Below are 27,904 nucleotides of genomic sequence, written 5' to 3'. Positions count from 1 at the left end.
TTTCATACAGCAATCCCATACGAACAGTTTCTACATTCCCCAGCCTGTGCCCCATCAATCGAACCCCTTCTTCCCACATCACCCTTTGAGCCACAAGTTTAATTCGCTAATTTGCTTGAAGCTATGCCAACTGTGGTAACAACCCAAGGATCATTACCCTTAGAAATCTCCTACATGGATTTCGACAGGTCAATGTCAAATGTGATGCTAAAAATAGAAAACATGATACCACAACTGTATGCAAATATTACCACCAAAAACAACAACTAAACTCTTTCCTATATGGTAAAGCAAAGACAATATAAAGACATCAAAATATGATGGCTTATAGAACCAAAGGCACTGTTGCATCAACTTTATTTTTAACGCTGGCATGTCAAATATATAACACTCAACAGTTTATTCTTTGTAGAAACACAAAATGATCATAGTCTATGGGCTTGACAAAATATTGAATTCCTTTAAAAATTAAATGGCATTTGCATGTTGACAAATTCAAGTGGATAACTAAATCACTGTTGAATTAGTTAAATATTGGAAGAACTAAAGGTTCAATTATCACTTAATGTGCCACTCCATGAGATTACTAACAGATTTATTTTACTGTTTTTCTTTCTTATGCTGTACAACCATTCGGTCTATATGACTAGAAGGGTTTACTGGAGCTCATATCAGGCTTTGTATGAAGAAATGGCACCATAGGCAAAACTATGGTTAACAGTGGTTAGCACTGCTGCTTCACAGATGATTCCCAGCTTGGGTCACTGTCTGTGTGGAGTTTGCACATTCTCCCCATGTCTGTGTGGGTTTCCTCCGGGTGCTCCGGTTTCCTCCCACATTCTGAAAGAAGTGCTGGTTAGGTGCATTGACCCGAATAGGCACCGGACTGTGGCGACTAGGGGAATTTCACAATAACTTCATTGCAGTGTTAATGTAAGCCTTACTTGTGACTAATGAATAAACTTTAACAACCTTATGTTGTTATGATATTTTCTTAATTGAAGATTTTTCAAGCTTTGGACAATAGGTGCATCGTATATTAATCTTCTTTGCTGCCAAGGGCAGGTTTTGGGGTATGTTTTACTTAAGACAGGAATATTAGAACAACGCACATTGCATTCTTCTGCTGCTCATGTGGAGTCGTGCCTAATATGACTTCACTTTAAGGTCTGAAGTTCTGCTGCTTACTGAGTTCCAAAGCATCGATCTTACTCAATGTTGCGTGTGGGAACATTTTTGGAGCTGCTTGAAAGCCTGTCATAGAACAAATACTAAACTTCCATTGTTCCACTGGATATTCAGAGGATAAAATGGGTAGAACTCCCTTGAACACAGTCTTAAAGGGAATAAACTTTAGTAGGGAGGGGGGTTGGAGGTATAGGCAAATAAAACTTTATTCAGTACTCATCTTCCCATAACAAAACTGGAGTTATTGATAAAGATGCTGACGCATGATGAATATTTCCATTAAATGTATAAGCACAATGAGTTATAGCTGTATAAGTGAATGTTTGAAAATTGAGACCCTGTTCTTCTGCCTGAATTTTCAAAAGCAATTGGATCAAACTCCTCAGCGCTATTGTCTATTCACAAGGTTGAAAGCAACACAGCAATGCTATTTACTGTAACAACAAGGAAGAAGTAATCAGATTGCATTACACAGTATAAAAAGCTGGCTGTATAAAAAAAACATTGTATTGTGTAAGATAGATTTCAGTATTTATATTCTGACATGACTTCTCTTGCAGAATATTTTACTATCCCGAAAGGTTGGAGGTATTTATAGAATTAAGGTTGAAATATGTTGAAAGGCAGCTACCAAACAGGTCACACTTATGGACATACATATGAATGTTTTGCTCCTCACTATATCAGAAGATTTCTTTTTGGTTAATTCTGTGCATGGCAAAAACGTTATTTAGTTAAATGTATTGTAATTGAATACCCTCGTCTGTAAGCAGGATACATATACTTGAGTTTATTCTTCGTATTTATTATGTTTGTAATATTTTGTACTGTGTTTTTGTCAAACGATCCTCTCCGTAAGAATTAGTTCCGGGTACAATTTTCGTTGTCCAACATATTAATCAAGTCTTAAAAAGTAAATTTGAGTCAAATTCAAAGGCATAGACCTCAATTTGTCATTTTTTTTGGCAAAAATGCAGATATAAGCAAAATAAATCAAATTCCAACTTGTTTCCCATTTAGTCAATACACAGTTAACCATCTTATTATACACGCACAATCATATATAAAACACATATTATATATGGATATAAGTAATATAATAGGATTCACCACTGCTTTTAACACACATGCACAGATGAAGAATTGTGTTCTTTGCATTTACAAAAGAGAAGCATGGGTAAATTTATGGAGTATTTCAAAATATTTTCTATTTACCAGGTCTTTAAAAAGTCAATGTACAAAAATCATTATCTAAAATAAAGAATTTCAAGGAATCCTTCCAACAAATGGGAGTAAATCTTCTGGAAACATATTTCTTCCTCATATTGGCAGATGGTGCAGTGCTTTACTGCATCTCTACTTCTGTTGTTCCTTTTGATTTGCTTCTCTGGCTGTTATGCTTTTTCCTGATGAAGAGAAGGAATGTTTATTGAGTCATAATAATAGACACTCAGCAGTGACAGTTGCACAACACTTTTGATGCTCTCCACCAACTTGAACACTAAATGGTGAAAATTCCTCTGTCTGCTCATATTAGCACATTGATGGGTGCATTCACATCAAATTCCTGTTCGTACTTTTGAACAAAGTCTCTAATCCATTTAATTCAAATGCATTAAATACATTTTTGTCCAGTTCATCTGTCATGGTGCATGGAGGAACTTGGCAAAAACATTAATCAGTGCACTAAATGTAAAGCAAAAAGGAACATCGAATCCTTGTATTGATCTCCATCGTTAAACTCCAGACAATTAAGAGTCCAGCTGCACTGCAGCTTTCTAATGAGAGAACACCCTGTTAAATTGAACAAAGAACAATACAGCACAGGAACAGGCCCTTCGGCCCTCCAAGCCCGTGCCGCTCCCTGGTCCAAACTAGACCATTCTTTTGTATCCCTCCATTCCCACTCCGTTCATGTGGCTATCTAGATAAGTCTTAAACGTTCCCAGTGTGTCCGCCTCCACCACCTTGCCTGGCAGCGCATTCCAGGCCCCCACCACCCTGTGTAAAATATGTCCTTCTGATATCCGTGTTAAACCTCCCCCCCCTCACCTTGAACCTATGACCCCTCGTGAACGTCACCACCGACCTGGGAAAAAGCTTCCCACCGCTCACCCTATCTACGCCTTTCATAATTTTATACACCTCTATTAGGTCACCCCTCATCCTCCATCTTTCCAGGGAGAACAACCCCAATTGCTTCGCTCCTGCCTGATTGTAAGTGTAGGAAAAGGATTTGTGCCTTCCTGGATATATTCTAGCAAAGAGCCGTCTCCGGAAGTTATAAATGTAATACATTTTGAGCTTAAGTCAGAGTCGCATTTCTGCTCCTTGGTGGTTTATCAGCCTGTCATCCCATGCACCACTTTATCTATCCCTCCCAACTCCATTTTATTCCCCTATGTGCAAGTAGTTACTCATTCCATGTATTCTTTTACACACTTATTATTCAACCTATCAATTTTAGTCAGAGGTAGATGAGGTAATTGGGCATAGTGGAATGCAAGGAATTCTAGCAACGGTAGCCCTCCATAATTGCTATTCCTAGAATGGTTACTGTGTGGAGTTTGCACGTTCCCCCTGTGTCTGCGTGGGTTTCCACTGGGTGTTCTGATTTTCTCCCACAGTCCAAAGATGTGCGGGTTAGGTTGATTGGCCAGGCTAAATTGCCCCTTGTCAGGGAGATTAACAGGGTAAATACGTGGTGTCACAGGGATAGGGTCTGGATGGGATTGTTGTTGGTGCAGGCTCAATGGGCCGAATGGCCTCTTTCTCCACTGCAGGGATTCTATGATATGGGGGCAACCGTACCAAAATATTTCTAAGTGATGAACGAGCGTGAAAGCGGAAGAAATTTACGCTGTTATTTTTGGGTGACTTAAAAATCAAATCTTACCTGACTGTGAAAACAATGAGGCCAAACCAGTTTTCTGCCAGCAGCAGGAGTGGGCGGGGCTTAACTCACCCGATAGCCGCACGATAGCAGTTGAGGACGCCATTGCACATGTGCAGATCTCTGTGCTCTGTGAGCACAGAGATTTGTCATCGTCTCCCCCAGCTATAGCCGGCCTTCATGGCTGACCATGCACTCCCCTCCCACTATCGTTGGGCTCCGTGGACGATTGCCCACCCCGCCCAGACCTAGCCAACCCCCCCTCCCTAATGGCCCAGAAACAAGAGAGCCCAGCCGATAGTGTCCCAGGCTCACTTGTAATATTCTCGCCGGATATTCAGTGTCGGTTAGATCGCGAGAGCCGAGAAATCGGTTGTGGACCCAATTTCTCGGCCCTCTTCTGATCGTACCGGCTCGCCTCACCCATCGTAAGAAGTATTTTTTAACTGCTTAAATATGTACGTTTCATTAATGTTATCCAGTCTGAAATTGATAAACGTACCTCCGAACGACAAAGATAGCCACAACGGCGATGACGGCAATGCCAAAAAGACATCCAAACACAATGGCAACGGTATCACCTGAAAAGAGAAATAACACAAGTTTAAGGAAAGTTATTTTCGCCATTGCATCATCAGTGATGCCCAAAGGAATTCATCACAAAAGTTCAACCATTCAATTAGATCATTGCTGATTCTTAACTCAAGGCCATTTATCCACCCTTTCATCCTATCCCCAACTGTCCTGCTCAATAAAAATCTATCAACCTCAGCTTTGATTAATTGAACCCAAGGTCCAAAACCTTGTAATCACTTGGTATCCTGGCGAAACTGGGGAAAATAGTTTTTGGGGAGTGGTCCATTTTGTTTTACTAAAAGTATATTGTTGGTCTGTAATTTTATTCCTAAAATGTTATAACATTTTATATCCTGTTTCTTAATAAAAATAATTTGAGAAGACAGCTACAAAGGAATGCAACATCAAAATCACACATTGGTACAGAATGTGGCATGGAAGTTTGTACAGGACTCTTATCCCATTTCCCATTGTTAGTGTGAATAATTTGCAACTTCTTTCTTTTACACATAATTTCTTAGGGAAATTGCATTCTCATAAGTTTTACAAAGGTTGGGTCGCCCCTGAAAATAGGTCATAATGAATGATTACCCTTGACTCATTCAATGAAACTACCCCTGATTGCCCGAGAGAAGGTGTTATTAAATCACCTTATTGAACCACTGTAGTCAATGTGGTGTAGGTACACCCACAATGCTGTTAGGGTGGGAGTTGCAGGGTTTTGACCCAGCGACAGTAAAGGAACAACAATATAATTCCAAGTCAGGATGATGTATGATTTGGATGAGGATTTGCAGATGGTGGTGTTTCCATGCACCTGCTTACTGAGTGATAGAGGTTTGGATGGAGTTATCGAATGAAGCTTCTTGCCCTGCTCTGAATTTGAAGTTGTGTTTGCAGCAGTGGGCAGATTTCAATGATGATCTCCTTAGTAAAAAGTTGCTGTATCAAACATTGAATGTATCTGAGGTTCAGAGACATTCCCTAACCCTAAATGTTCCCTGAACACCCAAGAAGGATTTGCCCCCATGCTAAGAGACCTTCTCCCCCTCCTCCTCCATCTTCTAGCAGATTGTCCTTTGTGTGATCTTTATTCATTCTCTAAATCCTGTTCTATTCCAAGAGGAAGGCTTACTAGGCCTGGGAGGACCTGGTTTGTGCAGAAGTCTTCCTTCATGTTGTTTCATGTACATTCAGCTGTGTGAGGTTAAGGGATAGCATCAGTTGGAGTGTGGAACTCCAAAATAGTAGCACTGACATTAAATTAGTGTTGATTGATGATTGATGTTATGACTTGCCAGCTCCACTTCCAGCAGACATTAATTGTGTGTGCTACCCTCCTTAATAAGATGACCTCCAGCTGCTTCCTGTCAGAAGTACGTATGTGTACCACAGATGCCATTTTAGAACTGTGAGAACAGTGGAGAACTCGGAAAGTACCAAACTCAATTTCACCCCTTTTAAGTCTTAAAATTGGATTCAGACATTGTTACAGTGTCCAAAGCTGAGTGGATGATTTGGAATCTAAGAAGGGATTGGATTCTAGTGATTCTATTTTGGAGTTTATCCTTGTCCCTCATGCTGAGGTGGCTGGAATTGGGGGATATTGCCACTCGCTCCAAAAATCCAGTTCTTCTGTCTTTTTCACCTTGAGAAAAATTGTGGTCAATTTTTAAAAAATGTCATGGGTTCCTCTGACCCCATCACTGAAATGATACTTTCCAAAACTCCAATACAAATCTTTCTCAGTTTAAGTAACTCTACCTTCATCCCTTTGCTGAATTTCAGTTTCTTCTTCATTCACATTGAATCGTCCTTGTCCAAATGCAGCTACAGAGAAAAAAAAATTACAAAATGAAATAAACATGGAAATTCAATTTCTTCATTCATGATTTTCTTCCAATTTTCGCCTGACAATTTTGACTTTTACTAAGTTACAGTTGATTGGGACATTAGGTGCCATTTACAACTTTGCTAAAGTAGTCATTCTTCTTGTGAGGGTCTAAATGCAGACTATTAGCTGGCTGACCAACCATGGGAGACATCGCAGCTGAGAGTGAACCTGCCCTGTCTGATATATGCAAACCTACACAAACTCACACGCATGTACACATGTGTGCACATATGCACACACACTGGACTGCATTTTATGTTTGAGATGGGGAACCTGATGATGGGCCAGAAAACTGGAGGTGCCCTTGCCTTGGCCATTTGGAAGACACACGGATGCAGTTTATGGAGTTAATTACTTGTCATTGGGGCTGCCATTCCTTCAAAGGAACAAAATAAAATCTTGTTCTATTCCAAGAGGAAGACTTACTAGGCCATCCCTGTTTGGGAGGATTTAGTTTGTGCAGAAGTCTTCCTTCATGTTGCTTAATGTGCATTCAGTTCTTGGGACTGAAAAATGGTAAAATGCGTGTAGAGGTGGGTAAAGTGTTTCTCCACCATGCCATCCACCCCACCAGCCATCCCACACCAGAGGGACATAAAATTCCATGGATGGGCCCTGCCCTCCCAACCAGTTAAATGAGATTTGGGGCACTAAGGCCAGTTAAACCAACCCCCCCCCCCCCACTGATCGCCAACCCTGAGCCATCAGAGGCTGCCATGGTTCCCTGGGAGTCTCCCCATGTGGTGGTGGGCCCACCCACTGCTGCTAACGTGCCAGCGGTGGCAGGATAAGGCCCTTATTGGCTGCTTAAGTATCTCAACTGAGCTCTCAGTGGGAGGGCCATCCTCTCCCTTCTCTGCCACTGGTAAAAAGACCTGGCAGTGGAAAGCGACTACCTTCTCTCACTATTTTTCATCATTCCCTGCCTACCAGCCTATCTCCACTCTTTCCAGCATGTGATGGCTGCACTGGATGGTTATCATAAACAGCAACCAATTGCGGAGCCCTATCTGTTGCATCCACTGAAATCAATCAGCTTAGGACCACCAAAGCTGGAGGATCACAGGGGTCTCAAGGATGAGTCCCCCCCCCCCCCCCCCCCCCCCAACTTCAGGGTCTCAGACCGGGGCTGGAGCTTTTTGGTTAGTATGACTCGATAGCACTAAGCTCCAAGAAGCTTGCAGCGACACATCTGCTCACCAACATCGGCAGCCTCTGGGGTACCACAACCTGTAGGTCCCAAGACCCTGAGGTTGACTGAGGGGTGGGGTTGGAAAAAATGTCTATCCGCTGAAGAAATCTTCAGCCCAACCTGAGGCCCCTGTAGGATCCTACAGTCTTGGACAATCCCCAGGAGTCCTGGATGTAACCCTGCCTTGCTGAGGTGACCAAACCTCACAATTGAAGAGAGAATGATGTCCCCTCATTATAACAGCAACCCGCAAGCTCAGACATAGTTACATCCATCGGAGAAACCCTGGGGATTGACACATTTGTCCTTTGTCCCCTTTTTCCTTTCCCCTGCCTGATTCCCCGAGTGAGGAAAATTGAACTGATACTTTCTCAACGATGGTGTAGCAAGACCTTTAAACGTTATGCTGTGGAGACACCTAGTGGTTTTCATTTGTAAAAAATAATATAAAAATAACTACATCAGATCCAAATTCTACTTATAAACCCACAGAAATAAAGAGGGCATTTATATCACACAATACACAAAACGGACAGCCGTCCATTTTAATTGACCAATTGCGCGCTGCACCTTAACCTAACAGTAAACAAAATGGCCAAAACTGTTCCAACTTATGGATAAAATTTAAAGAAAACAGGGAAGTTCCTGTCATTGATTGTACTGTGTGTCTTGAATTTCAAAAAGTAAAGTTTATTTATTAGTCACAAGTAGGCTTACATTAACATTGCGATGAAGTTACTGTGAAAATCCCCATGGGTATCAAATTGAAGCGTATCTGCAGAGGGCAGGCACCTCACGCAGGAAACAAATTAAGAGGTGTTTGGAATCAAAAGAGAAAATGCTGGAAAATCTCAACAGGTCTGGCAGCATCTGTAAGGAGAGAAAAGAGCTGACGTTTCCAGTCCAGACGAGCCTTTGTCAAAGCTGCAATACAAACGTCAGCTCTTTTCTCTCCTTACAGATGCTGCCAGACCTGCTGAGATTTTCCAGCATTTTCTCTTTTGGTTTCAGATTCCAGCATTGGCAGTAATTTGCTTTTATTAAGAGGTGTTTGGCTTGGTCTTGGGAATAAACCAAGTGTTTCGCAAAAATAAAACCTACAAAGCAGAGGTGGAGGGGCATAGCATTCTGGGATCATTCTTCCTTTTTGAGAAAAGGGCATATACGGACCGATAAGCTTTTAGCGGGGGTTTTGGGATTCACCGTGGGAGGTGTGTAGCACTAGCTAAATCCATTGATTTTTCAGCAGGACTGGAATATTGTGGCTGTGGACGGGGCTGGAGAATCTCAGCTGGAGAAGATTAATTTGATTGTGCGGCATAACCTCAGTTTGGAGTTTATAGGCTGGATGTCCTGCAGTCAGCTGAAGTCTGGCTGCCGGAGCTGACAGGAGGAGGCTGTGATGAGCGGCTGGGAGACTGGGCGGGCACTACCCAACGGTAGCTGATTAAGTGGCTGCTGTTGGGGCTGCCATGCTGTTAAGAGTGGCAGCCCACCTCCGAAATCTGCCAGCCTGGTCAGCAGTCTGAGCAGTGCCATTGTGAGTGGTGGCCGTTGCTGAGGCTGCAGCAGCAATGGGGGAGGCCCCTCCATGGTCAGGCACACTCAATGAAGTGGAAGTAAGTGGGGTCAGGGAAATGCTGCAGTCACACAGGCAAGCAGGCCCGGGTGATCTGGGAGAGGTTGTTAATTGATAGTCGCGGGCAGCCATTGCCACTGGGGTGCCCTCTGTGGAACATGGAGTGCCGAAAGAGGAGGCTCCTAGAGCTCACTGTGGCCATCGCTTTCCAATGGACATAGTCCCCAAATGGCAGCGGGCCTTTACTGAGGTGGGCAAAACTCTCGTGGGCTTGGGAAATGGCCATTAATTTTCCAATTAGGTGACTTCTTTGGGCTCTTGACGAATGGTTGATCTGCCATCTTTCCTCCTGCCCCCAACCCCACCGCCAACTGCCAGCTTCTCCCTAAAGAGCTGGTTAAATTCAGGTCTGTGTGCTTTGTACAAAGTTAGTAGCACCGATTTTACCTCATGGAGGCTATCAGTAGCACCAGCAGTAGGTTTGGGCAGACAGCAAGCCTCCATGACATTATCAGTTTGAGGTGCTGGCCATTTTGATCCAGACAGGCACCTCCTCTCAGACACTATCTCAGACATAGACAGTCTGTGTGAACACCCAACACCAGAAACATATATACAAATACCAGTGGTGGGAGGAACAACCGAGGACAGACTTTGCGTTAGAGAGCAGCATCTGCCAAGCTCTGTTGAGGACAAGGTGAGGACTTCAAGGGCACAGCTTTGAGAAGAAAATAGCTGGCCTCACACAAGCATCTTTATGAGGTATTGGGAGATATAACTAGAAGTTTCACCACCATGGCTGCAAGCTCCACGTCCAACTTCCATGGTGCCATTTGTCTGTGTGGAATCTGCACGTTCTCCCCGTGTCTGTGTGAGTTTCCTCCGGGTGCTCCGGTTTCCTCCAACAGCCCAAAAGACGTGCTGGTTAGGTGCATTGGCCATGCTAAATTCTCCCTCAGTGTACCCGAACAGGCGCCGGAGTGTGGCGACTAGGGGATTTTCACAGTAACTTCATTGCAGTGTTAATGTAAGCCTATTAGTGACACTAATAAATAAACTTTAACTCTTCATTTCACCATTTTTCAGCCTATCCTGGATAGTGTGGTCCAATGCAGGGCTGCTGCATGTGGAAGACCTCACAACAGGAGTCCATACTAACTACGTTTTGCAGTTTTGGCAGGAGTTCAAAGGGCTGCCCTTCAGTGCCTGGTTTCTACAATGGAGAGATTGGTGGTTTGAATTAATCGGCGTTTTGAAAGGATCAGTTATCATCTGCTCTCTCAGTGGAAGAGGAGAGGCCCAGCCGCTAGGCACTCACAGTGAAGCAATGGGAAGAGTATATTCTGGCTCCTCTCAGGATGATGGCACATCCAACCGTCTAACCCCTTCAATCATTAACCCCCCCTGCTAAAAAACACTTGCATTTGGTTGTCTGATGAGGCCTGTATCTGTAAACGTTTTATTGGACTGCAATTCTTTGAGTGGACATTAATCAAAGTGCATTTATATCAACTGTCAGCTTTCAGCACTCACGGCTAATTGAAATTAGTTACTAGTATTCAATCAGAGCTTGTGCATACAAATATTAAATCATTTAATCTGCCTATGCTATGTTTGAAAACACTTTAATGTTTTACATAGGAACATTGGACTTACGAGCGGGAGTATTCAATTCAATCTTTGAGGCCCGCTCCGCCATTTAACATGATCATGGCTGATCTTATCCTGGTCTCAGCTCCACTCCCCTGCCTGCTCCCCATAGCCCTTTATCCCACTTTTCAGCAGACACATATCAGTCTCTTTCCTGAATCTGTTGATTCAGACTCAGGTTCTGCCTCCACTGCACACTGCGGCAGTGAGTTCCACAGATTTAGAACCCTCTGAGAGGTGTGTGTGCTTGTACGCCTGCATATCTGTGCGTGTGTGCATGTGTGTGTTTGAGTGTCTGTGTATGAGTGTGTGTGTGTGTTTGTAGGAACATAAGTCATGTGTATGATTTTCCAGCTTTAAACAGCTTACAATGCCAAAATTAAAACACGATAGTTACCACATAGACTCCGACAAGTCTTCTTGGTTTCAAATTGGTTTCCATTCCCATGGCATCCACTGAAGAGGAATGTTTCACAATTGCCAGTGTCCTTATCATAGTACCACTTCAGTATGTTGACGGCGCAATCCCCTCGTTCTTTTTGCAGATTACATACTGCGTCTGCCAAAGAATTTTGAAATATGTTCATTGTGTTGATTGGAAAGCAAATTTCACTTGGTCCTTCCCTCATTTTTTGTTTTGCTATAATCTCAGGATTATTTGAGTCATCAGGTCTTAAAAAGAAGCAGAGATCTTGAAAATGAGTTCTTCCATTGGTTCAAAGATCCCAAAGTGCCTCGTATATATGTTAATATATCTGAACAAATTAGGTTTTGCAAAGAACACTTTCAATCGCATTATGTTCATGCATAACCCTATCTTAAACTCAGAGTGGGCCATTTGACATAGGGAAATAGTTTAAAATGGATAATAATCAACTGGCAGTCCATTTTACATTTTACCATATTTTTATTTTCATTTACTGCATATGCTGTTAACATGCTGGCAATCTGGTAACTCATTGTTTGGTGTTGTTTGGTGGAATTAAATTTCATCTGAGAGCCACGCTTGCCATTTCCTCCAACTGCCTTCCCCCCTTTGCTGATGACCCCCTCACTATGACCCCATCCTATTGCCACTTGTCTTTCCCTAGCGATCCAATAATTCTATCTGGTGAAGGCCCAAGGGTATTACTGGCAGCAGCCCTCACTGTGGCTGGTGCTGTTGGTAATGGAGAGCTGTCAGCCTCTGATGACCGGCTATTCTCAGGGGCAGGAATTCTGTCCCGGAAAAGGTGAGACATTTGGGGCTTAATTCCCTCAGGGATCCTGGAGATGGGGTCAGAGGGGGCACAGCCAGTGTTGGCTCGCCCCCATCCTCCAACCACCCTCATTGAATCTTAGTCATCTTAGCTATGGATAAGCTACATGGGTTGTTTGGAACCAGAATGTCATCAATATTATTTTACAAAGGTCAATCATTACATTTTGAATATACACTTGCTGTTTTATTTTGGCACAAGAGTATGAACTTGTGACACCTATTTTACAAACAATCCATAATGTCAGAGTTGAAAAACAACATAAACATCTAACCTTGTAATATGTTGATGTAGCATCAAATACTGATAAAATACAGGTAGAGTAATTAAATATTTCTTTAGTAATTAAGTATTCCGGCTGGAATATTTCAAGATCAAAGATATTAATTTTAAAAGTAAAGGCTGCCAAAAACAGAAACTTTCCTAGTTATAGATTTTTTTGTCAAATTTAAACTTACAAAATGAGCAATTCTAAATAAAGATATGACAGCTACTGTATTTGAAGAACATACCTCCTTCTGGGAACTTCACAGCATAACTATCAGAGCAGGTCTGCAAACAGTGTGTTTCATTCCCAAATCTGTTCCTGGTGCCTCCTAATCCTTTGTAGAAAAATGGTTGGCAATGATCAACACTTGGGTCATAGTACCAATGAATGATCTTTGGTTTAGGGTCTAACTCTTCTCCTTCATTCATTAGTTCCCTACAGACTTCACCTGTGAACAGAGGAATTGAATAATTTGTTAGGAGCTAATAGACATACTTCTTGGTGACAAATTAACTACAAGTGAAACAAAAACTTACAATTATTTAGCATCTTATCATACCTCAAAAAAATTGCATTCCATCTATCTCCCTAGTTTCTCATAAAAACATTCATTCCCTCTCCCAACTCCTCCACCCTCAACCCCATTCCCTCCCCCAAGTCCCACTCCCTCAACCCCCTTCCCTCTCCAACTCCCGCTCCCTCAACCCCCTTCCCTCTCCCAACTCCTGCTCCCTCAACCCCATTCCCTCCCCCAACTCCCACTCCCTCAACCCCCTTCCCTCTCCCAACTCCTGCCCTCTCAACCCCATTCCCTCTCCAAACTCACACTCGCTCAACCCCATTCCCTCTCCAAACTCCCACTCCCTCAATCCCATTCCCTCTCCCAACTCCTGCTCCCTCAACCCCATTCCCTCCCCAACTCCCACTCCCTTAACCCCATTCCCTCCCCAACTCCTGCTCCCTCAACCCCATTCCCTCTCCCAACTCCTGCTCCCTCAACCCCATTCCCCCCCCAACTCCCGCTCCCTCAACCCCATTCCCTCCCCCAACTCCTGCTCCCTTAACCCCATTCCCTCCCCAACCCCTGCTCCCCTAACCCCATTCCCTCCCCAACTCCTGCTCCCTCAACCCCATTCCCTCTCCCAACTCCTGCTCCCTCAACCCCATTCCCTCCCCCAACTCCTGCTCCCTCAACCCCATTCCCTCCCCCAACTCCTGCTCCCTCAACCCCATTCCCTCTCCCAACTCCCACTCCCTCAACCCCATTCCCTCTCCAAACTCCTGCTCCCTCAACCCCATTCCCTCTCCCAACTCCTGCTCCCTCAACCCCCTTCCCTCTCCCAACTCCTGCCCTCTCATCCCCGTTCCCTCTCCAAACTCCTGCTCCCTCATCCCCATTCCCTCTCCAACCCCCTCCTCCCTCAACCCCATTCCCTCTCCCAACTCCTGCCTTCTGAATCCCATTCCCTCTCCAAACCCCTGCTCCCTCAACCCCATTCCCTCCCCCAACTCCTGCTCCCTCAACCCCATTCCCTCTCCAAACTCCTCCTCCCTCAACCCCATTCCCTCCCCCAACTCCTGCTCCCTCAACCCCATTCTTTCTAAACTGCTGATGACTCAAGTTCATGCTAGCTACTAATGAAATTATTTTCTCTTTAGACTCATTACCCCTGCCTTTCAAAACACCAGTCATTGCACTCTCAAGGAATCATTGAACTCATCTTTCCTCATTTATAATGACCTTGTCTCTAACGTTGCTTTATTGGTCAATGTCCCATAATACATTGCTGTCCATCAGATCACAGCTACCTCTCCAGTCAAAACTCTTCAGCCAGCTTTGCAGCCCTCCTGTAGCATCAGTATAATCCAAGCAAAAGTCACAAATGCCATTCTCTGGTGCATAATCCAGTCCCTTCCTCCTCAACATTCTGCTGCCTTTGAAGGAATCCTACCATCCTCCATTAACACCTCTCCTCTGTTGTCCACTTCGCTTTTACCAGGCAGTCATAACCAAACCCAAACCTTCTTAAGCAATGATTTCTCTCCCTAATCTGGCGACTTCAATGCAAATCCCTGGATCTAAATTTAATCCCCCTTCTACCTCATTTACATTGGCAAAAGCACCTTCATGCATGGATTCAGTTTCCACTAATAGGTTAGTGATCCATGAGGTATCTCCTTCGCTGCTTCTGTGCTACCAACCTCCTTCAATATTCAGCCTTTGCATCAATGATGTACTGTGCCTATTGTATACACCATCTATGGGATGCACTGCACCAATTTATGTTTGTAATTTCCAGGACTGAGAAGGATAGGGAAGGAACGCCATCTTCTCCAAGTTTCCATCCAAGTTAAATACAACATCTCTGAATTCCCTCATTGTCATTAGGTTAATGTGCTGGAATTTCCTACCTAATAGTTATGGGAGCCCTCTAAGCACACGGGCTGCATTGTTCATGAAGTAGAACCCCCGCCTTACCGTAGTGTTGGCTGTGATTTGCTGATAGTGCAGTCAGCTCAGAGTCAGGAAGCTGTGGGTTCAAATCCCACTCCAGATACTTGAGCATAAAACCTAGGCTAATGCTTCAGTGCTGTACTGAGGGAGTGCTGCACTTTCAGAGGTGATGTTGTTCAGATGAGATGTTAAACCCAGTTTGCCCTCTCAAAGAGACATAATAAGGGTGGCATGGTGGCACAGTGGTTAGCACTGCTGCCTCACAACGCCAGGGACCCAGGTTCGATTCCGGCCTTGGTCACTGTCTGTGTGGAGTTTGCACTTTCTCTCCATGTCTGCGTGGGTTTCCTCCGGGTGCTCCAGTTTCCTCCCACAGCGGGTTAGGTTGATTGGCCATGCTAAAATTGACCTTAGTGTCAAGGGCATTAGCAGGGTAAATGTGTAGGGTTACATGAATAGGGCCTGGGTGGGATTGTGGTCGGTACAGACTCAATGGGCCAAATGGCCTCCTTCTGTACTGTAGGGATTCTATGAAGACACATCTCTTGGCTCTATTTGAAAAAGAGCAGATGAGATCTCCCTGGTGTGTAGGAAAATATTTATCCTTCAACCAACGACCAACAACCAACCAACATTACATGATCACGTGGTTTGTGCAATCTTACTGTGCACATTTGCTGTATTTCCTACATTACAACAGTGACTACACTTCAAATCTAACTTATTAACCATCAAACAATTTGAGACAGAAGTTCATGAAGGCTTAATTGCAAGTTTTCCATTCCTTTTTCCCTGGCAAACAGGGGTGGACAATAAATCTGTCCATGCACCTTTTTTCCAATCCCAAGAATGAAGAAATTAAATTCTCTTTTTCAGCTGATCTTGAATTTCCATTGCTGGGAGATTGTGCTGAATGGGTTTGTTCTAATTCCAGTCTCTTGTTGCCAGGCAACCTTATTTACATGCACTGTCTGCTCCCAGTGCAGCTTCACATGATGGGACCACATGATAGGAATTAGGGCTGAGAGTCATTTACATAGTTCACAACATACACTCATATAATCAATTATACAATCACTCAGTATACATTGGCACTATATTTGACCTCTAGCATGAATGCAGTAGACACACATTTTTATTTAATTGTTATTATAGCTCCTTTAGCTTATCTTTCTTGGAGAGGAGGGAGAAAATGCTTTTCATAGTGAAGTATTCCATCAAAGGTCAAATTCCTCTTTTGTCACCTAATGTTGGGTCTACCACTTCTTTCGCCCTTCTCTCCGAATTTATGGGGAGGCTAGGTAAACATATGAAACCAAAGGGAAGAGAGGGTAGGGTTAGATGAGGAAGGATGGGAGATGGCCTGAGTGGAGCATTAGCACTGACATGGATTGGTTCTGTGCTTTAGTTTTTATGTAACTCAAAGTCATCCAGTTAACCCACATGCTTCCTCACACTTCAATGGGTAGTATATTAGTTTGAAATAGCTGAATAGCAAGTTGGTAACCTTGCGGCACGGTGTCACGGTGATTGGCACTGCTGCCTCACAGCGCCAGGGACCCAGGTTCAATTCCAGCCTCAGGTCACTGTCTGTGTGGAGTTTGCACATTCTCCCCGTGTCTGCGTGGGTTTCCTCCGGGTGCTCCGGTTTCCTCCCACAGTCTAAAGATGTGCGGGTTAGGTTGATTGGCCGTGCTACATTGACCCTAGTGTCAGGGGGATTAGCAGGGTAAATGTGTGGGGTTACATGAATAGGGCCTGGGTGGGATTGTGGTCTGTACAGACTTGATGGGCCGAATAGCCTCCTTCTGCACTGTGGGGATTCTATGGGTCCTATTTTACCATTTTAATTCTAAGTGCCGAGCGGACTTGAAACTGGGAGTGTTTCAGATCCGACTTTTAGATCCGTTCTCAGGCACCCTCATACACACTCTGCCTGAAAAAATATCAGCGATTCTGAATCGCGCTGCAGAAGCCTGGGGGCGGGGCTTATCGTGCCCGAAATTCTGCGGCTCCGATTGGCGCCTTCAACTGCGCATGTACAGTAAAATAAAACGCTCCCCTGCCACATCGCTCCCGGGCCGGATAATGCCTCCCCCTGGCCCCCACAGACACTGCCCCACCCCCACAACATAACTGACCCCCTTATCCCCCCACCCCCCCCCCTACCAAGATCGATCGCAGCCTCCTGCCCCTCTTACACCCCCATCGATCATATGCAGAGTGGCAGCGGACACTCCCATCCCTACCTCCCACCCGTCCTCCCCACCAGAGAGCCATCTGCCCGCCTCCCTCCCCCCCGCCATCAGACAGCCATTTGACCCGTCTCCCTCCCCCCACTATAGAGCCATCTGACCTGCCTCCCTTCCCCCCGACCAGAGAGCCACCTGACCCACCTCCCTCCCCCCCACCAAAGAGCCATCTGACCCGCCTCCCTCCCCCCCAACAGAGAGCCACCTGACACACCTCCCTTCCCCCCCCAGAGAGCCATCTGACCCACCTCCCTCCCCCTCACCAAAGAGCTATCTGACCCGCCTCCCTTCCCCCCCGACCAGAGAGTCACCTGACCCACCTCCCTCCCCCCATCAAAGAGCTATCTGACCCGCCTCCCTTCCCCCCTCGACCAGAGAGTCACCTGACCCACCTCCCTCTCCCCATCAAAGAGCTATCTGACCCGCCTCCCTTCCCCCCCGACCAGAGAGTCACCTGACACACCTCCCTTCCCCCCCCAGAGAGCCATCTGACCCACCTCCCTCCCCCTCACCAAAGAGCTATCTGGCCCGTCTCCCTCCCCCCCGCCCCCATCACCAATCTGAGTCAGAGAGCCGCCAGAAGCTCTGAACTTACCTCCTCAGAAGCTGGGGCACCCGAAACTGACCTTTGCCGAGCATGTCTGTTTCACGCCGAAGCGAACACAGGGGGAAAGGGGGGAAGTGCCGGTAAGTTTGGGCGTGCAGCCCATTAAGTCAATTTAAATGCATGCAAATGCGTAAAACCGATTATTGGACTTTCTTGCAGAATTCTCTCCTCCCTACCCCCCGAGCGCCATTGAACCTGCTGACCGGGGCATAGGTGAATTCTGTCCTATGTCTTGGCCAACAGTGTTGCAAGTGTGATGGCCTTCATTCCTTAATCAAAGACAAATTGCTGTCTTTCTCACACCAAGTTTGGATATTCACTTTTACGTAGACACTTAGAAACTAGAAGCAGGAGTAGGCCATTCGGCCCTTCGAGCCTGCTCCGCCATTCATTTCGATCATGGCCGTTCATCAAATTCAATATCCTGATCCCCCTTCCACCTATAACCTTTGATCCCATTAGGCCCGTGAGCTATATCTAATTTCTTCTTGAAATCAGACAATGTTTTGGCCTCAAATCAAGTGCACCTTTCAGTGTACCTTTCAGAACAAGTGCACTACTGAAGTTGAACCCATCTGAAGTCTTTAATAGCGTCAATGTTTTATCAAAAAAGGTTTCCCAAATGATGAAAGAGATTAAATAAATCCGGTTGAGTTTTCTCGTTTGTATGTGCGCCGACTTCTTTTTTTAAAATATCACCACGATACCTTTCAAATAATTCAAAACTAACAAAGCTAAAAATAATCTGTTCCATCTATAGTGTGACCCTGAGCGTCTGGTCAGCTGCCATTTTAATTCTCTGCCTACTCTGACGTCTCTGGCCTCGCTCTCCTGCACTGTTCTGAAGTGTAGACTTGAGGAACATCACCTCATCTTTTGATGAGGCACTTTACAATCTTCTGGATTTAACACGATTCAACAATTTTGGATCCTTCTGCACCTTCTGCACTCCATCCCCCCACTTTTTGCTTTTGGCAGGTAGCTGTTGCTAATGATTCTGCTTTACCCGCTCACACCTCCTCAATACCAATCTCTTATTCCTTTATTTATCCCATTGCCATCCTCTATTGTCTTACACCATCCTCTCATTTAATATCTGTAACTTACCACCCTACCACAGACTTCCCCTTTGTTTTATCCTCCTCGCTCTCCTTCCCCAGCCTATGCACTAGCATAAGCCCTGTCACCTTGGTAAAATATTCCAGTTTTGATGGAAGGTTATCAACCTGAAATGTTGGCTGCGATCTTACCGCTCCCAGAAGTGGCCATGGCTACAAACCCAGCACAAGCAAGTAGCCAAAATTGGAACTGCATTGAAATGTTCTGAGTGGCGCCTGGACCATGCCCTCCCTGCGGTGTCAGCTACCTGGGAATGCGTTGGTGGCATCTTCACAGAGGGAGGTGAGAGAATTATCAAATGATCTTGCAGATTCATATAAATGTGAGCAGAAAGCAACACACCCACGGGCATTTGGAGCTACTCTCCCTGCGCACTGATCCCCAGGATGGTTTTGGCTTCTATTTGTAGATGCAGCTACCTTTGGATAAGTGCCTTCATCTTATGGCGCCCTATTGTTCTCCATCTGCCTGAGAATCACTCATATTTCTCAATAGGGCTACTGGCCGGCCCACCCTTCAGTCTCCCACATCCAAGTGTTGCATGCCATTGATAAGATTTGATTCGATATTATTTATTATTGTCGCATGTATTGGTATACAGTGAAAAGTATTGTTTCTTGTATGTTATACAGACAAAACATACTGTTCATAGAGTACATAGAGTCCAAAGGTGTGCGGGTTAGGTTGATTGGCCATGCTAAATTGCCCCTTAGTGTCCTGGGATGTGTAGGTTATACAGATTAGTGGGGTAAATATGTGGAGTTACTGGGAAAGGGCCTGGGTGGGATTGTTGTAGGCTCGATGGACCAAATTGCCTTCTTCTGCATTGTAGGGTTTCTATGATACACAGGGTAGAAGGTAAGGAGAGGATGCAGAATATTGTGTTACAGTCATAGCTAGGGTGCAGAGAAAGATCAGCTTAATATATGATAGGTTCATTCAAAAGTCTGATGGCAGCAGGGAAGAAGCTGTTCTTGAGTCGGTTGGTACGTGACCTCAGACTTTTGTACCTTTTTCCCGACAGAAGAAGGTGGGAGAGAGAATGTCCGGGGTGCGTGGGGTCCTTAATTATGCTGGCTGCTTTTCCAAGGCAGCAGGAAGTGTAAACAGCCAATGGGTGGGAGGCTGGTTTATGTGATGGACTGGGCTACATTCACAATCCTTTTGTAGTTTCTTGCGGTCTTGGGCAGAGCAGGAGCCATACCAAGCTGTGATGCAACCAGAAAGAATGCTTTCTATGGTACATTTGTAAAAGTTGGTGAGAGTCGGAGTGGACATGCCAAATTTCCTTAGTCTCCTGAGAAAGTAGAGGCGTTGGTGGGCTTTCTTAACCACAGTGTCAGTGTGGAGAGACCAGGACAGGCTGCTGGTGATCTGGGTACCTAGAAACCCGAAGCTCTCAACAATTTCCATATTGCTCGGTGGGCTGTGAATACGGTTGTGATTTACTAATTGGCTTCCTCTGCGAAATTAAACCAGCAGAAGTGGTCCCGGTGTCGGGGTCCCAACACCCATGGGGAAACTTAGCCTGTTATACTCTCTCCATAGCTGCTGGCCAGAGCTGCAGTGTATTCCCAGCACTTTGAGTTATTTCAGGTTTCCAGCATCTGCAGTGCTCTGCTTTTGTATGAAGCTTTTGAATGTAATTGTTAATCATTAAAATGAGCAAAAGCATACTAGTTTGGTTCAAACTAAATCTCTCAAATCCCAGCTTGACCTGTGAAACAAATGTGCCTTTTATACCGTTATTCCCGTAACAAATGCGGTGAATTAATTTGGGCCAAAGCAAACGTTTCTTCTGGAGAATTGTTCCCTTGGCGCTCATTAATTTTCAGGTCTCGAGCTAGATTTCACCTTTTCTTGACTCTTTCACAATGAACTAACCTTCGGGTCAGTAATCGTTTTTAGAAGCTGTGAAGTGTGTAAATTTCAATCCAGATGCTGGTGTTAAACAAAGTGAAAAGCTGAAAGGTTCCCTCAAAGCAACGTCCATGAAAATGTAAAAGAGTTCAATTCTGTAAGTCACACAGCTGAATTGAGTTTCTTGAGTTTTGACCCAGAAGGCAGTTTTGCAGAATCTAGTCTGGACATTGAAACCATTCACTATCCGGTGATTTCAAATATTGGATTTAATTTAATAATATCAAGAAGCCTATTTTGGAAAGAGAAATGAAGATTTTTTTGTTAAGGAGAAGTGAGTCAATCAGAGAAACGACCTTCTTTTGTCCCACTGAGTGTAACTCAGTTTCAGTGCACATGCAAAGTCTGTCCTGTTTGTGGCAGTATTTAGCTTTCCTTTCCTGCCACAAACACAACTTTATCTGAGAGCTGGTGCTTTTTGCAACTTTAAATTTATAATAATTAAAAGAATAAAGTAAGAATAAAAATAATAGAGACCAAGAGTTTCATTTCTTTTTAGCTGTTAGAATGCTTTTAAACATTTAACCTTTGCCCTTGAAACATTTTTCGGGCAACATGTAGTTATTACTGCAGTTCAGTCACTTGGGGGCGCATTTTTGTTACGGGAGTCATACTCTTTATTCCCTTCCTTTCCCCCTCTTATTTGATAGTCCTACTTCCCTGTACAATCTGTGGAACTCTTTGCTGCAGAAAGCTGTGGGGGCCAGGTCATTGAGTGTCTTTAGGACAGAGATAGATAGGTTCTTGATTGATAAGGGGATCAGGGGTCATGGGGAAAAGGCAGGAGAATGGGGATGAGAAAAAAATCAGCCACGATTGAATGGCAGAGCAGACTCGATGGGCCGAGTGGCCTAATTCTGCCGATCAAATGGTTGGGCAGGACACCTTTCCCAACACTTCTACAAATGTTACCATGAGACTGAAAAACTCATGAAGGAACAGACTGGTGTGAAACAGCCAGTATATTCACCTCCTCCCTTTCTAATGGAGTGAGTGGGATGCCTGTTCCTCCCCAACTCCCCCAGTCCGCTCCCTGGTAACAACACAGTTTTGAATTGTGAGCAGTAAAAGGCTATTTGAAGGCAGTGATTGGGAAGTCAATGATGAGGATCAATTCATTTAAGAGCGATTAAGAGAATGAATAAAAAGGTTAGGAAAGGTTGTGGGAGTGTGGAACGCTTTGCTCCAGGAAACTGTTGAGCCAGAAGCCGTTGCTTAACAAAAAGTTGAATAAATATTTGACACAGAGGAGAAAACTTGGCTATAGAGGATGGGAGGGCACGGACATGGGATTAGTTTTTGATTACTCTAGCAAAGAGCTGGCACGGACAAAATGAGTTGGATAGCTTCCTGCTGTAAACATCTAGTTCTTTTAAAGTTTGTTTATTAGTGTCACAAGTAGGCTTACATTAACACTGCAATTAAGTTACTGTGAAAACCCTCTAGTCACCACACTTCAGCACCTGTTTGGGTACACTAAGGGAGAATTTAACGTGGTCAATGCACCTAACCAGCACATTTTTCAAACTGTGGGAGGAAACCGGAGGAAACCCACACAGACACGGGGAGAACTTGCAAACTCCACACAGACAGTGACCCAAGCCAGGAATTGAACCCGGGTCCCTGGTGCTGTGAGGCAGCAGTGCTAACCACTGTGCCAACGTGCCGTCCCTCTAGTGAAGGACAATAGGAATAAACTCCACCTTATCATTCTACACCATTTCATTAGATTATGCCTCTGTGTTTCATTGAGGCCAAGTATGTTTCAACAAAATCTGATTGTTCACATATTTTAAAAAAGGAATAGAATTGTGCACATAGTGAGAGGTTAGGATCACAAATGCACTGCCTGAGAGTGGGCTGAGGCAGATTCTGGGCGGAAGTTTTCCGTCCCACCTGCCACGGGAATTGTAGCAGGCGAAAGGCGAACATACAAAGGTCCGCTGACCTCGGGTGGGATTTTCCAATCTTGGGGCGAGTGCGGTTGGAAAATCTCACCTCTTGTTGCGTCTTTCAAAAGAGAACTGGATCATTACCTGAAGAGAAAATATTTGTAGAAATATAGGAAAAATAGCACGAGGAGTAGGATTAACTGAATTGCTCTTATAGAGACTGACATGGACATGGTGGACCAAATGACCTCATTCTGCACTGTTACCATTTTGTGATTGTATGGCTGGGCTTCTCCGACCTCACCCGCAGCTGGGATTCTCCAGTCCCGCTGCAGTGAACGGAGATTTGGCTAAGCGTCAAATTCTCCATTCTCACTGGCAGTGGCAACGCGGCGTGCGAGACGGGACAATTCTGACCTATTTGTTTATAATTTTAATTAGAAGATTTAATCTTAAAATACCTGAGGGTTATAGGTTGGACAAAGCCCTCATATGCAGTGTGAAGACATGAGAATTTTAAGATCAAGGTTTTGCTGGGTTGGTAGCCACTGTAAGTCTGAAAGCTCAGGGTGATGGCTGAATGAACTTGGTGCAAGTTAGGTTACAAGCACCAGAGTTCTGGCTGAGTTCACCTTTATGTAGCTTGGAAGATGGGAGGCTGGTCAGGAGGAGTGCATTGGAATATGTCAAGTCTAGAGGTAACAAGGGTATGGATGAGGGTTTCAGCCCCAGGCGAGCTGAGGCATGGCTGGAGTTAAGAAATGTTATGGAGGTGGAAATAGATATTCTTGATAATGGAGAGGGCATGTGGCCAGATCGTGACAGTTTAAAATGAATTATTGACTCCCTACCCAGAAGAATTCATCTTTGATTAACAAAGAACAAAGAACAGTACAGCACAGGAACAGGCTCTTCGGCCCTCCAAGCCGATCATGATGCCTGCCTAAACTAACACTTCCGGAGTCCGTATCCTTCCATTCCCATCCTATTCATGTATTCGTCTAGTTGCCCCTTAAATGCCGCTATCGTACCTGCTCCCACCACCTCCCCGGGCAGCGCATTCCAGACATTCGCCACCCTTTGTGTAAAAAACTTGCTTCGCACATCTCCTTTAAATTTTTCCCCATGCACTTTAAACCTATGTCCCCTAGTACTTCACTTTTCTACCCTAGGAAAGAGCATCTGACTATACACTCTGTCCATTCCACTCATAGTCTTGTAGACCTCTATCAGGTCATCCCTCAACCTCTGTCGTTCCAGTGAGAACAAACCGAGTTTATCCAAACTCTCCTCATAGATTATACCCTCCAGACCAGGCAACATTCTGATAAACCTCCTCTGTACCATCTCCATAAGACCATAAGACATAGGAGCAGAATTAGGCCGCTTGGTTCATCAAGTCTACTCCGCCATTCAATCATGGCTGATATTTTTCTCATCTCCATTCTACTGCCTTTTCTCCATAACACTTGGTACCCTTATTAATCAAGAACCTATCTATCTCTGTCTTAAAGACACTCAATGACCTGGCCTCCACAGCCTTCTGCGGCAAAGAGTTATAAGACCAATAGCATCTCCAAAGCAACCACGTCCTTCTGGTAGTGTGGTGACCAGAATTGTACACAATATTCTAAATGAGGCCTAACTAAGGTTCTGTACAGTTGCAGCATGACCTGCCAATTGTTGTACTCAATGCTCCAACCGATGAAGGCAAGCATGCCATATACTTTCTCAACGACCTTATCCACCTGCATTGCCACTTTCAGTGGATTGGTGGACATGTACGCCTAGATCTCACTGCCTGTCAATATTCCCACGGGTTCTACCATCTACTGTATAATTCCTTCATGCATTGAACCTTCCAAAATGCACCACTCACTGTATCAAAGCCCTTCACAATTTTTCACAACTTAATCTCATTTTAACCTTTCAGTAAAAGCTGAACCAATCTTTCACTTCCTAGATCCGCAGAACCTTAACTCCGTTCAAACACCAAACAGCATTGTATCGTAGCACTTTGTCGAGATGCCGGAGAATTGTTTAATTAGCTATTAGGAGGTTAATTACCGCTTATTGTCTTTCTATTTTTGACACATAGTTGCAAGTTTAATTGTAATTTATTTAGTGATTTAACATATGCTTTGACTTTATCTTCAAAGGCTTTACTTAGTGTATAAAATAAATGAAGTGTTTATATTGCAGCTTTCACAACCTCGGGATGTTATTCCAAGGCATTTTACAACAATGAAATACTTTGTGGTCGTTCTTGTAATGTAGCAAGTGCAACAGCCAATTTGCACATAGCAAACTCCCACAAACAGCAATGAGAAGACGACCAGGTAATGTTATTTTAAGTGTTGATTTTACTTACCAAATTATTAAGAACATATATGTTGTTAGATATCACAATAAGACTAATATTGCTCACAAAAAATTAAACAATATACTCTGAGGCCCTCCTCTAAAGTACAAGCACCACAGCCACATTCTTAAAGGTGTCCAGCAATAACAGATTTGTGCAGTATCCTTCAAGTACATACATTGTTTGCCTACATAGCAATATTCACCTCAGCTCAACAGTAATCCATAGTGTACATCACATTCATTGTGATGTTTTAAGACTTTATATGAGTACAAGTATTAAGATTATGTTAAGTTCTGAATTATTGGTCTGGAATTAAAATTGTAGGGCCTGGAAAGTTCTTGAATAAAAACGGAGTATCGTGACTGAGATAGTAACTTGTACATAGCATAATTTTTTAAACTTAAAATGTAATTCTATCTTTAAACAGTTATACTATTGCTCTTATGAAACTTTATATATATAAAAAAGAATACATTTTTACTTACTTAGAGCAGCTGTAACACTCAAATTAAAAATGGCAATGCAGATTCCCAAGTATAAAGATATCCTCCTCATCTTTGCTGGAATCTCAGTGACAATTGGCAAGAACTTGAGCTGAGGTCGTGTGTTCGATGGCGAAACGTATTCACGAATACTGGTACACAATTCACTAACCGCCTTTAGGCTATCGGCTTTATAACATATTTTATGATTTAATGGCAGTTTCAACAAAACCAACCTTTTGGACTTTCTAGCAATAAAACTGACGTGTGATGACGCAGACAGATAATAACCAAGCAACTATTGATCTGAGCAGTTTGGTGTCATTCCCGAACTAAACTTTCACCCCTATTAGATACTACTGCCCCTAAGTGACCATAAGGACTGCCCTAATATCCACTGAGATGCAGACCCTCATGTGTGGTGTAACAGTTTCAAGGCCAGTATGAATTCCTGGTGAGAGTGGAAAAAAGACCACTGCAAATGACTAGTTTTGACATATTCTTGTCTGCGCTGTAGCCTGCGAGCTGCTTTTGGTGCACGCTTTTAGTATCCCATTAGTCATCACATACACACAAATAAGGTTCATTACTCAAACGTACAATTGTATTTCTCATAATCATTTTATTGGTTTCATAAGGATCATGCCATATTTGGAGATAAGGAAGGCCTTCCAGACCTTCTCAATTAATCCATCCCAAACAACACAACACTCCGCTCCATTACTGTATCTAGTTCTTCGTAAACATTTTTGCCCCCACTGCTTTACCCAGAATCATATTCCGAGGGTGGACTTTCCCAGAATTTCACAGAGTGCTGGATCAGGTGAGGAAATCACCTGTTCAAACAGCACTCTGTGTCACTTCAAACCCTGACGAAGATCACATAGCCAGCTTGGCGAGTCCTGAACATGCTGGCAAAGTCGGGATTGGGTGCTCCGATCTCAGAGTGAAGTTAAAGTCCTTTTCTCCACAGACATTCGCCCCCCCCACACCCCCCCCCCCGAACAAGGACATCAACCCCCTCCCTCACAGGCATCAGGACCCCACCCACGGACGTCGGGACTCCCCCGTGGACGGCGGGACCTCCAATGGACATTAGGAACACCCCCCAACCCTCGCACACAGAGGGGCAACCTAACCCCTCCCAGCCTCTCAAAGATCCGGGCACCCTTCCCCACAACACACAACCATCAGGGTGACCCAACCACCACCCCCATTCCCCCACCAGCATTGGGGCACCCCCCCCCCTCACAGTATCTGTGCCCCCATTCATAGTCTATGACTCCTCTCCCACCCCAATGCAGACACAACCTCTTCTCCATTAACCATCAGGGGTCTCTCCCCCTCCCGCACATAAGGGGAGCACCCCCACTGGGACTCCACAGAGAGCCCACCCCTGGCAGTACCAATCTGGCACTGTCAACCTGGCATTGCCCTGCCAGGATGCCAGGGGGCTGTGGCCCGGCCCTGTCCCTCATCACCTGGGGGCTATAACCACCTCTGAGGCCCCAGTGAGGTCATCACACCTGTTTTTCATTTTCCAAAACCAGTATTGATACCAGGCAGCGTGACATCATGCCAGCAGGGAGCCGGGCGCAATGGTGTGAAACCTAACTATATTTAAATACATTTAAATTTATAGAAATCAGGTTCAGGGCTGTTGTGTGTGTGAACTTGTTCAGGTCACTGGCGGGGGCGGGGTACGGGGTAGATCTCTGACTAAGTTCTCACTACCGCAAATCCCATCATGCCCCCTCCCATGAGATTTTGCGGCCATAATTGGATTTGGGCCCACACCGAGTGGGCCCGCCAAATCTCACCCCGTGTGTTTGGAGTACAGGGCATTATATCCTTTCCTGTGGGAATATTTGATGCAAGTAATTGCTCTGAATATTTAGTATCATCTGCTCATTCTCTGTTTCCAGACTAGTTGTATCTTTTAGGTTTTTCCCTTCTTTATCTCATTCACAGGATGTGGCAATGCTAACAATCACTAATCGCGCTTGAGTAGGTGGTGGAAAGTCACCTCCTTGAATACAACCGAGTGTCTGGCTGGGACATTTCGAGGGCAGTCAGAAGTCAACCGCACTGCTGTGGGTCTAGAGTTGGAGATAGGCCAGACCGGGTAAGGATGATAGATTTCCTCCTCGAGAGGGCTAGAATACAAGAGCAGGGATGTACTTTTGAGGCTGTGTAAGGCTCTGGTCAGACCCCATTTGGAATAGTGTGAGCAGTATGGTAGGAAGGTCTTATGAGGAAAGGTTAAGGGACTTGAGGTTGTTTTCGTTAGAGAGAAGAAGGTTAAGAGGTGAC

General features: G+C 44.5%; 1 protein-coding gene across 1 annotated transcript; it reads right to left on the bottom strand.

Annotated features, from left to right (window-relative positions):
• Positions 1-306: 306 nt before the first annotated feature.
• On the bottom strand, positions 307-25,829 carry tfpil (tissue factor pathway inhibitor-like). Its single transcript, XM_078221766.1, has 6 exons — positions 25,595-25,829; positions 12,744-12,947; positions 11,370-11,531; positions 6,422-6,487; positions 4,584-4,662; positions 307-2,594 (listed from the first exon to the last, which is right to left on the bottom strand). Exons 1-6 carry the CDS (start codon positions 25,662-25,664, stop codon positions 2,534-2,536), a joined length of 642 nt encoding a protein of 213 aa, XP_078077892.1. The 5' UTR covers positions 25,665-25,829; the 3' UTR covers positions 307-2,533.
• Between the last annotated feature and the right edge of the window lie 2,075 nt (positions 25,830-27,904).

Source organism: Mustelus asterias, chromosome 1 (assembly GCF_964213995.1).
Source record: "Mustelus asterias chromosome 1, sMusAst1.hap1.1, whole genome shotgun sequence".
NCBI classification, from domain to species: Eukaryota; Metazoa; Chordata; class Chondrichthyes; order Carcharhiniformes; family Triakidae; genus Mustelus; species Mustelus asterias.
The sequence above is the reverse complement of the archived record's forward strand: the minus strand, read 5'-3'. Positions and strand labels throughout refer to the sequence as shown.

Bases quoted from the DNA above. Each gene is read 5' to 3' on its own strand.
- tfpil (XM_078221766.1), bottom strand. From the start codon at position 25,664: ATGAGGAGGATATCTTTATACTTGGGAATCTGCATTGCCATTTTTAAT. The intron at 6,488-11,369 runs GTAACTATCGTG...TTTTCTCTGTAG, and splicing joins GACTTGTCGGAGTCTATGTG to CTGCATTTGGACAAGGACGA. The intron at 4,663-6,421 runs GTAGAGTTACTT...TTCTCTTTTCAG, and splicing joins AATTCAGCAAAGGGATGAAG to GTGATACCGTTGCCATTGTG.